Here is an 11753-nt window from a genome sequence, read left to right as displayed (position 1 = left end):
GAAAATCAAGGAAGCACAAATGATTGCAGAAATGACAGCAAAGCTAGAGGAAGAGAGAACTAAACTGCAACAGCTACAGGCAGAAAATGAGGTAAAAGTAGCAGCAGCCAGAGTGAGAGCTTACAACAACTACGATGGATTGGAAAGCCTTAAGTATGAAGCAGATGACAAATCACAACTTGATAGCCAAATCATTGAATCTCAGAATCCATTGAATCCACAGGCTGAATCATTTCGACCTCAGTGTGCACCACCTGAGATTTTGCAAAAGCAACAGGAGGTCAGCTTAACACAGGAGCTTGCAAGCTTGTTCGTCTCCAACCGTCTGCCTGCACCTGAACCCACAGTGTTCACTGGTAACCCTTTAAAGTTTATACACTGGAAGATATCCTTTATGGCATTGATTGGCCACAAACCCCTCCCCGCAGGAGAAAAAATGTTGTACTTGAAAAGTTATCTTGCAGGTGAGGCACGGAAGGCGGTCGAAGGATTCTTCTATCGAAACTCAGAAGATGCATATCAGGGTGCCTGGGAGATTCTTCAGGAGAGGTATGGAAGTTAATTTGTCGTCCAAAAGGCTTTCAGGGATAAACTGATGAAATGGCCAAAAATAGCTCCCAATGACCCAGTAGCCCTCAGAGAGTTTTCAGATTTCCTTCAAAGTTGTGCCGAGGCCATCCCTCATGTTAAAGGGCTGGCAATTCTAAATGATTGTGAAGAAAATCATAAACTTCTCAAAAAACTACCCGAATGGCTGGTACGCAGATGGGGTCGCGTTGTTGTGGATGAACTAGACAGATGTCAAGAGTATCCACCATTTGCTCATTTCACCAGATTTCTACAAAGGGAAGCTAGAATAGCCTGCAACCCCATTGCTTCTCCCTTCTTATTAACCACTAAAGTAACAGATGAAAGGCTTCCTAAGAGAACCAAGGCACTCAGCACCAATGCTCAAGCTAAGCACTCTGCAGGTAAACCAGGGACCTTAATTTCAAAGCCAAGACCACCATGCTTCGTCTGCAACGATGAAACACACGGTGTCGCCAAGTGCCCAACCTTTGCCACAAGGCTTCCTGATGAAAAGAGAGCTTTCATTCGTGAAAACCGTCTTTGCTTCGGCTGTTTAAGAAAGGGCCACACTAGTAAAGAATGCAAAAGAAGGCACACATGCACTATATGTGGTCGAAATCATCCAACTTGCTTGCACATAGAGAGAATTGAGGGAGCCAGTGAAATGTTAAACAGTGATTCACCATCTGCAGGAAATGAGACAAAGGAAGTCCGTAATGTCATGTCACACACATTGACAAGATACTCCTCAGCTACGTCTAGCATTGTTCCAGTTTTTGTGTCATTGACAGAAGACCCCCACAGTGAGATTCTCACATATGCTCTGCTCGACACACAGAGCGATTCAACTTTCATCTTGGGAGATCTGGTCTCTGCACTAAATGTGAAGACTCAGCCAGTGCAATTAAGGCTCAGTACAATGACAGCAGTAGACACAGTCATAGCTAGCAAAGTGGCTTGTGGATTGCAAGTTCGTGGGCTCCATAGTGAGTCGCATGTTCAGCTACGCCAGGCATACACAAGGGATTTCATCCCAGTCGATAAGTCTCACATTCCTACAAAGGACACCGCACTTCAGTGGCCACATCTGAGGCAACTGGCAAACAAGCTGCAGCCACTTCAAGACTGTGAAGTGGGATTGCTGATTGGCTATGATTGCCCATCAGCACTGGCCCCTCTAGAAGTCATTGTAGGGTCAGAAAACCATCCATTTGCTCAAAGAACCGTGCTTGGCTGGAGCATCATAGGATCAGCAAATCCATATCTTGATAGAAAGGAACATCAAAGCTTTGTACACAGAGTGGCAGTAAAGGAAATGCCATTGCCTCCGGTCAATGATGTGTTAAAGGTCCTAGAAATGGATTTCAGCGAAAGAAACTATCAAGATAAATATGTTTCTCAAGATGATGTTCATTTTGTAAAACTCCTCGGCAGCACAATCACAAAAAGGAAGGATGGACACTATGAGATGCCACTTCCTTTCAAGGGCAGCTCTCCACCCATGCTGCCAAACAACAAGCGACTGGCTGAAGCTCGTTTGCAACACCTCAAGAGGAAGTTAAGGTCCAATAGGCAGTACCATGACCTAGAGCTGGGCGATATGAGATTTTTTCATATCACGATATGTTTTTTTTTTCATTTCAGGCGATAACGATATCTATCACGATATAAGCCAAATAACTATATTTGTAAGATTTAAATGTGCCGTTGCTCACAAGTAAAATGTGAAATAATCAGCAGCTTGTTTTTATTTAAATATTTATTTCCCATAATAAGTTCAACAGGGTAGATGTACTTAAGGAACATGAGACTTTTTCAGATAAATAAAGGCAAATATTGCAAACTACACAAAAGGCAGCCGCTAAAGCGTTTAAGTTTCAAAATAGAACAAACGAAACAGACTAAATTGTCAATTCCACTTATTCTAAAAATAAATCTTAGTTTGTTTTACAGAAGAACAGACAAAACTGACTAACTTTTGTCAATATCAAATAAACTGAAAACTAAAAGGAAATTCTCAATCTCTCCTTGTTGTATAGCTGAGCTTTTCAAACAGTTTTAACAGTTACTTTAGTCTGACAAAAGCCGAATGACGAATTAGCGCTTCCAGTCAGAGACTGAGGCTACGTCCACACGTACACGGGTATTTTTGAAAACGGAGATTTTCCGTTTTCGTTTAAAAAAATAATCCCGTCCACACATAAAGGCAGAAATGAAGGAAAACGCTGCTATGAACATGCCAAAGCAGCAGGTGGCGCTAGATTCCTAACCGTGCGGAAATGTTGGCCAATCAGAAGTCTAGAAGCCTCGGTGGGAAAAAGTAAACAAAGCTGGGGCATAGAAGCAGAACCGAGTCGTATGTGTGGAGGGACAGTAACTGTGTGTATATGTAAGCATTTAAACACTGCAGAGAGTACAATTAACAGTATTGTATTGACGACAAACACCGACAACTAACGCCGAGGAGAGGGGCGGTGCTGACTCACGAGCGAAGCAGCGAGTGAATAAAATCAAACAGCCGTACCAGCCTTATGCTGTTCTGTGGTTTCTAAAGCTGCTTTATCACTGAGTAAATTAAGGAAATTATTTCTAAATGTCGCCTGGAGGACAAACAGATGTTAAATAATACGTCACGTTTCATTTGAGGTTTGATGCTAAACAACAGCAGGACTGTTAGAGCTTATGTTTTTACAGGAATGAATTATTTATGACGTTACAATAAGAGGCAGTTCCAGCAGAAACAGAGCCAGTCACAGGCTGTCACTGCAGAGAAGAAGTTAACTCATTTTTACTTTACTTAGAAAGCTTAGGTCTACTTTTCTGTGCATGTATTTATCCACACAGACAGATTTGGTCTTGATTACGGTTACAGTTTAAAAGCGGCAGAGGTGAATTTAACTGTGTAGCTTTGAAGCGCTCAAAGCAAAATTGTAGAAAAAAAACACACAGATGAAACATGGTGGATACATAGACGGACCAACTACAATGACAGAAGACGCGACTTAAATACACACAGAGAACACAGGGAGATTACACACAGGTAGGGAACACAGCTGGGAGTAATCAACAAGACGAGACAGAGGTAAAACTGAACACACACACGAGACGCAGACCTTCACAATAAAACAGGAAACAAGAACACTACACAAAGACGCAGACTCGACACTGAGAGACAGACAGAAAATGACACATGGAACTAAACCCACACAAAACATGAGAACACAAATAAATAGAAACATGGAACTCTAATAATAATCATCATAGCACCCAAAACCACAACAATCATTCAAAAATAAACTAACAATCAAAACTCAAAATACTGGTTCGAAACTGACCCAGAACCGTGACAGTACCCCCCCTCCAAGGGCTGGCTCCCGACAGCTCTAAACAAAAACCCAAAACAAAACCGAGCACCAGACCAGGGTGGGCGGAGGGGATCCAGGAAGGAGCGTCCGAAACAAAAAACAAGGAGCACAAGAGTCCAGAGTAAACCAAAAACACAAGAAAACAGTCCAAGAACACAGGACAACAGATCAAAAACAAAACCAGAGCTCAACAAGAGTCCGAGAAAAGTTCAGGGGGTCGACACGGGGGTCGACAACACAAGGACCAAGACAGTTCCGGAGGCCGACCGTGCACACGGCAACGGCGGCAGAGCAGGCAAAACCAATCAGGAGATTTGTAAAATAGCAATTGTGTATTTTGTTCACCTTGTATATATTGTTCACTGCAGCAGCCTAGTAGGCGTGACAAACCATTTTTGTTGATTAAGTTTTCTCCTGTTTTTCGTTTAGAAAGTTAGGTAAGTGAATTGTCTTTTGGTTGGTTTTCATTTTGTGTAGGAAAGTGTAGGGACCATTAGGGAGTTTTGTTTGTTATTTTTGGCACTGCTCACTGCTGAAGCAAATAAATGGCTTCTTAGCGCTTTAAAAGATACTACTGTTTGTGTTCTTTCTTGGGTGGTGCGTGAGTGGGGCCAATTTGTTGTTGCGTTCAATACACGCCTAGACTAAGAACGTAACACATTGAAGAAACCTGTAGCATGGCACATGGTGGACCCACTTTTCAGTCGGGTTGAGTTCTGGACTTTGACTGGATCGCTGCAGCACTTTGATTCTCTTTAAGCTCTTCTTATGGAGATTTGCTGCTGTGCTTCGGATCATTGTCCTGTTTCCTGACCCATTTTGGTCAAACTCTAGCTGTCATGCACATGGCCTCAGATTTGACTGTAGAATACTTTGGTGTGCAGAGATGTTCATGGTCATCTCAGTGACTGCAAGGTGCCCGAATCGCCACCCCTCCACTGATTCTGTCCTGTAGCTTCATAAAGTAAACAAAGGAAATCGCTGCAGTTTGTCAACAGATCAAAGTGAACTTCTCTTTTTATTGAGTGATATTATTGCTAATAATTAGCCTACACGCTGATCTGCTTTCTAGTGGCTGGAGCTCCAACAGAGTAAATGAATGTGAATGCATGCAAATTCCATTCATTGCTGGTTTCATATATAAAGAGTGAACATCTAGGCTTACAGTGTTGTCCGACAGTCCCTCCTTGGGTGTTTGCCATGCATTCTCTGGACACATAGAAGAAGCAGCAGAAGTCATCTGGTAGTTTATAAGCACTGATGGGTCTTAGATTTGGTAAATCACATAGATTAGATATTATATAGGAAATATATCAAAGTTCGCAAAGATTGTGAAATGGGGGTGTAAATGTTGGATTTTGGGGTTCCTGCATATGTAAGTGTAGAAGGAAATGAGGATTTGTACATATTACCAAAACATTAGGTGAAATTACAGTCATTTAATTTACAGATACCATTAGGCAAAGCTGAACTTAAACCTACAGATCATGGCAGGAGTACTGAGACATCAGTGATACAGGAAAGCATCTATACAACATTGAAAAACATGTTGGTTGTGGGAGGAGTGGGTAGGAGTGGAGTAGAAGAAATCATTTGTCTCGGGGTAGGACACACAGGTGCTGCAGCTGATAGGTAAGCACCCAACTAGACAGTGTGTGTACTGCACCTGAGTTTGTTCATGTAAGTGACGGCGAGTGCCTCACTCATGTCATTGCCTGGCCCTATTTGGTTCATAACAGACAGAAAGTACATTACCTTAAAAAGGTACAAGCTGCAACAGGTTTTGGCATTTATCCAGTAAAAACTGTCACTAACAGAGAAAGAGTCAGAAATTGCAACAAATATAACATGACAGTTTCTAAAAATGACTTAAATTGCAACAAATATAACATGACAGTTTCTAAAAATGACTTGACTGATTATAAGTAGAATACAAGGTCCGTACAATAATGCTGAGTCATAAATATACTCGGAAAACCGGTGATTTCTGCCAACATAAGGAAAGATATTGGAATTTAAGGATAAAAACACAGAAACTTCGTGAAACACCGCGTGAGTTGAGTACGAGCCAATGAGGGTACGAGCAAAAACAGGGCTCGTACTCAACCGACCAATCAGCACGCCCCTATGGTTTTCTGTCCGAAGGGGGTGAAGCAACCTGAGTCCAGGGTGTCATCATTCGGATTGGAAGTGGTCTGTGTGGCGGGTTTCTTCCTGTATTTATTGAAGGACTTTCTTCTCGGATATGCACTTCTGAGTAAGTTCTATGAACCAGTTGCTGAGTCTGCTAGCTTTAGCTTCCTACATTTGGGTAGTATTTGTGTAACCGGTAACAGCAAGTGACCGTACAGTAGTACAGTGACACGTTAGCTCGTCTGACCTGACCGTCTGAAGCCAGCCAAGATGCCAACTTATATTCAACGGTGTCGATTTCCGTAATTGTACAAAGAAAACGTGCGCTCATTATGTGCTGTGTAAATGCTAAGTACACGCCGCATATCTGTGGTGGCAGTGGTGGCTCGCTGTGTGACGCAGTGTTTGTGTTGAAGAGCACCGGAGAGTTTGCTGCACAGAGCTCGTATCGTATACAAGACTGTACTGGGAGTAATCACTGCTAAATCACTTGATGTGACTCATCGGTGTCATTATATTAGGAACTGTTGCACAGATGCTGAGCGTTTTCTTGATGGTCCTTTTGTGATGTGTTGCTCGCTGATTTTGGCATTATGGATATTCACTCGGCATCACAGCAGACTGTACTTGCCAGATCTATCAAATTTAATGAGTTTGGGATGAGCTGGCATAAAGCACAGAGTAATGTAAGGTCCATCATTTAAACTTCCTGCTTCCCTCCCTATAGTGTTAACGGATATAACATCTGAGTCTCAAATTAAAAACCAGGCAGGTAGCCAAGAAGAAAGAGTTTAACATTGTACTACTGCCAAAAAAAATAGGAAACGGACAAATCAGCTGTTTTAGTCATTTGGAAGACACTCTGATTTTTCATTGTTTTGTCTCCTGAAAACCGCAGATATTTGTATTATTTTACATGAAACCGTTTTTTCTCTTATTTCCTGCAGTCTGACACTTGTGCCCATGCTCCATTTCCACACCTCAGCTGCCAATAACCACTCAAGAGGAAGAAGATGATTTTCACAGCCCGTTCAATCCTGTCACCACAAAGATCGTGCAAAAACCTCTCGAAGTAAGTTATTTATTGTGATAGACTTAGTATTAGAGTTGTCATATGTCTGAAAGTTTTCAAAACTGTTAGTTTGAAAGTTCTTTTGAGGCAGAATAAACCAGCTTTTCTAGCAAATAACTTTACCCAGGAAACACTTTGTGATTTAAAGGATGTATCCCTCTGTCTTTATTGTTTCTTCAGGATGTGTCTTCAAATCTGCATATGGCTTTCTTTGGCGCTTACTTCAATAGTTGACGCTGTGGGTAAGTAGGTTTTGCTAAAAAGTTTGTAAACTACTGTTAAATCCTCGGTTACATTAGATTGCTATAACTGAGAACAAGACTAGTTATAACTGACTGTATTAATAGGTTATAAAGTCATTTCTTCCTTCACCCTCGTATTCCTCACACCTCTCTTCTTCTCTTGCTCATTCCCTGCTATGGCTGTGGGATATTATATGTATCGATTTAGAAAATCAACTTTTACTGCACTGCAAACAACTGCACTCAGAAAACAACTTAAATATATGAAAGAAATATGATAGTATTCCCTTAAAAGTAAATACTGGCTAGACAGTGAGCTCCCTTGGTGGAGGTTTGCGCTCTTGGAGTGCTTCTTGTTTAGTACATGCATTTCTGATGTATATTTTTATTCTTAAACCTCTGTCTTGTTTCTTTTGTCCTTCAGACTGCAAAAACATCATATGTTCACTTGGCCAGCAGGTCATTCTGCCATGTAATGCTCCTGGAAATATGGTAGTCCTCGCCATGCAGTGGTCCAGACGTGACCTGACAGAATACGTGCTGCACTATCGTGATGACCAACTTGATCCAGACGACCAGGATCCGTCTTATACGGGCCGGGTAAACCTGACCAATACCCACATGCAGAATGGGGATTTCTCAATGATACTGATGAACATGACGACTGCTGACATTGGAACATACGAGTGTATAGCCTTCCAGAGAAGACCAGGGATGGACTCTGAAATCCTCAGCATCGTAAACCTGAATGTCAGTCAGTCAGGTGAGTTTGTGCTCATGTCAAATGATGACACTTTAAAAGAGTTTTCACCTCCCTGACTCCTGACAATTCACACCAATGCATTTTTTTTTCTCGACAGATGAAGGAAGCAGGAATGGAGTCAGCAGTGGCGCAGCTACAGGAAGAAACCATCTTGGTCTCATTGTGTCACTGTCAGTTATTGCAGGGATCATTCTGGTGGCTGGTATTCTCTAATCTATATTAGGTGCCAAACTAACATTGGATCCTCAGCTTCCCCCCACTATGAAATGACATCAACATCTCAGCATGTCTAAATTAGAAAGACCCTCAAATTTATTCCAAACATCTAAAACTTAAAATGACAGTTAAAAGCTGAGGTGTGGCTTGTAGTGAAAAGCACAGAGAAGTTAATTAGAGTAGAATAATAGAAGCTCGGATCCATTTATCGTTTAACCTACATTAAGCAAATTCAGATTGTGGTTCGGCTCGGAACCACTTTGATTTGTGCCTTTGTCATATGTTTTCTAATGCTGGCCGTATATATGTCACGTGATAGATTGGCTGGGATTTTTTAGAGATTTCTTTGCACTGTTTACCACTAAGAGCGCTCTGGAGCCCATCGAGAATGAAATTTTAACTTTGATTTTAAAAAAATTACCGAAAGAATTTATATTTCATAACGAAGTCAACAGAGCAAACATTATGGCGCACAACAAGTTCATGCACCAAATTTGGAACGAGTCCAAATTAAGTTTCTTTCAAAGCTTTACTTCACAACATGAACCTTAACAAGTCATACACTAAATGTGTAAACCTTATGCAAAAGTATTTATTATAATGCACTGAAACTTTTTCTTATTTATTTATTTGGTTTTTAGTATAAAGGTGCTTTTAAAACTCCTAAATGAAAAAAGGTCCTACGTTTTCCCGACAGAATTTTGTGTGTTTTACATCCAAGCACAAATTTCCTGAAAAGAGAAACATGTTTTTATTGAAGTTACTTTCTGCCAGTAAAATGTTTTCATGTTCGCAGATCCGTTTTGTCTTTAGGTTGTTCTAGCTGCCAAAAACAACAGTGTTGCGGTGCTAAGAGGGAAAAGTCCCGTAAATTGTTTAGTAAGATTTAAATTATGAGGGATTTTTACTGACACCGTCTTGATGTTTTCGAACTGGACATGACAATGAGGGATGGATCTCTCTGAAAAACTGAGTTTACTTACAGGGTACCCACACGCTTAAGGTATTACCCTGCTTCATCTCCCTTATGACTCTCATGGGGATCATGGTTTAGAAAGTGAGCATCATGTTTATCTCATAAGACTAGAAAAAGGTGGCTGACAGCATGAACTCATCTGGGAGATGTTTACAGAGTTCACAAAGTAAATCGCCAGTCGACCCCAAGCTGTTCAAGTATTTAAGCATTATTGTATTTTCACTAAAGCACTGCATTATACTGAATAATAGAAGTCTTTAACTTTGAGTAGCATTCCAGATGTGGTTATGTATTATGTGATACTGTATGGTAGACAATGTGCCCATTAAGCATTAGGGCACTTTATTAGATACTTTATCAAATGTTGAAAGTTGAATGTGAAGGATCATAGTCAGAGGGCTGTGGGACATTGGCTACCAGCTGCTTATCACTAAAGGAAAGAAAGGTGATTCATGCCTTACGTTTTTATCTTCTGTCGTTTTCTGCTTCATGGCCTGATTACAGTGAATTTGTGGGACCATACTGTATGTTTTTTGACTCCCCAAGAAATGCATTAGGCACATACAGAGTATACATTTTTGTAGCAATAATAACTGCTCTTTAACTGTTGAAATGGATGTTTTCAGGTACATGATCACATTTTTACCTGGTTAATGAAATTTCCTTGGTATCTCTAACAAAAGGGTAATGATAAGTGGCCCTATCATTATATTTATAGCGACAGTTTCATGTCTTTCAATGTGCTTTCCTATGTTACACTATTTAACATTGTGTTTGTTTTTATTTCCTTGGTCCAAAAAAGTTTGGGTTTAGTATTTTACAAAGGGCAAAGCATCCATACTTTTTACTGTGATGATGACATGATGACACTAAAGCCTTGAAACAAACTTTGAATATTTGTTCTTACTTTGTGAGTCTGTATATTGCTATGAACTGTGCTTTTTTAAAAACATTTTTACAATGGAACATTCCAAGTGCCATCGTTTCTTTTGTATGTTCTGCACATGCTCTGTACAATCATGACCCTGAGACCAATAAAGATCTATTTATTCTTTCACTTGAGTGTGCCGCTCTTGTTGAGTCTTTATGGTTCACATAAAGATAATGTAGAGCAGAATTTGCGTTTTATTTTTTTTTATTAGTTTACATTTTTGTTTCCTCTTTAAATGTTTAGCTTTTGTTATTTTCAATGTCTGTTTTAGTTTTTAATTGAGAATATGAGGACTGTCAAATGGAAGATAGGTGTGACGATACACATATATACTAGCCTAATGATAAAATGGATCAGTTTGGCAAATATATTTTACAGTGTTTATTTATTCGACAAAATACGTTAAATGTCACCGTTATTATTGGCTGGCCGGAAACAGCGGGGGTGTCCAAATTCAGAGGCTGCTTCCACCTGAGGACCCGCCTTCGCGGTCTAAAGAAAGCCGCGTAGTACGTCACGAGCTCCCTCGGTGGAGTGAAACTGCGTCTGCTCCTTGCTGTCTAAAATGTAACCGGGCGCTGGCGTCAATTCTCCACCGTCTCACACTTTGTTTAATCAGTTTTCTGTTTGACGTTTATTCAGCTTTGTGAAAACCCCAGAGGACCCCTCCCGAGGGATTAATAAAGTTACATTTAAAGGAGCCAGCATCAGCTGAGAGATATAGAGGAGAACAGGGGGACAACAGACAGCTCTCTGTAGTTGACAGACTGGTAAAAACATTGAAAACAGTTTTTAGATATTTGCTTCCTGTATTTGCAGAAGTATCTCCAACACAAACTGTAACAGCTGCATGCAGGGAACCACTCAGTCATGTTTATCCTGCAGGACAGGATCTGACAGGGAAAGAAGGAAAAATAAGGGAACCACGGACAACTTTGATAATGCTTTGATTTATCCACAGTACATTTAGTTCAAATATTGTTTCCATCACAGAGGGATTGTGCTGGTTTCAGTGGGGAAAGTATGCAGCTCATTTAAATGTTCAAAGAGCTGTGAAAAGTTGTCCGTTCATAAAGTGTGTCAGTATTTTATAAGGATGCCATGTTTCTGTATCATCTCTCTCCTGTCAGAGCCTCTTCCAAACATCAGCCTGTTTAATGCTCTCATATCTTCAACATCTCGAGTAAATTATACTGCACAGTTTTCTCTCCAATAAAAGAATATTTACTGCATGAGTCTGTTTTCCATTTTATCTGAAACATTCAAGGAGGAGATCTTTTACTGTATTTTGGTGATATTGCCCTTAAATGTGACTAAAGCTTTCATACAGTGGTGATCACGGACATAACTCTGAGATCAGTCTGACTGAACTCTGAAAATCACTGAGTGTTATTTCACAGAACCATAATTAGATTAACTCAAACGGAAACACGCGGTGTTAAACAGTAGTATAATTATCATTAACTGTCAAAGTAAGTGCGTATT

The 11753-nt window shown here is 40.4% G+C and overlaps 1 protein-coding gene across 1 annotated transcript; it reads left to right on the top strand.

The window, feature by feature from the left end:
* Positions 1-6037: 6037 nt before the first annotated feature.
* On the top strand, positions 6038-10394 carry LOC112436049 (uncharacterized). The gene is made up of 5 exons (XM_076874170.1): positions 6038-6192; positions 7016-7140; positions 7321-7382; positions 7807-8145; positions 8243-10394. The coding sequence occupies exons 2-5, from the start codon at positions 7082-7084 to the stop codon at positions 8356-8358; spliced, it is 576 nt and encodes a 191-aa protein (XP_076730285.1). The 5' UTR covers positions 6038-6192; positions 7016-7081; the 3' UTR covers positions 8359-10394.
* The last annotated feature ends 1359 nt before the right edge of the window (positions 10395-11753 follow it).

The sequence above is a fragment of the Maylandia zebra genome, linkage group LG15, assembly GCF_041146795.1.
Source record: "Maylandia zebra isolate NMK-2024a linkage group LG15, Mzebra_GT3a, whole genome shotgun sequence".
NCBI classification, from domain to species: Eukaryota; Metazoa; Chordata; class Actinopteri; order Cichliformes; family Cichlidae; genus Maylandia; species Maylandia zebra.
This window is presented reverse-complemented; position numbering and strand designations above follow the sequence as displayed.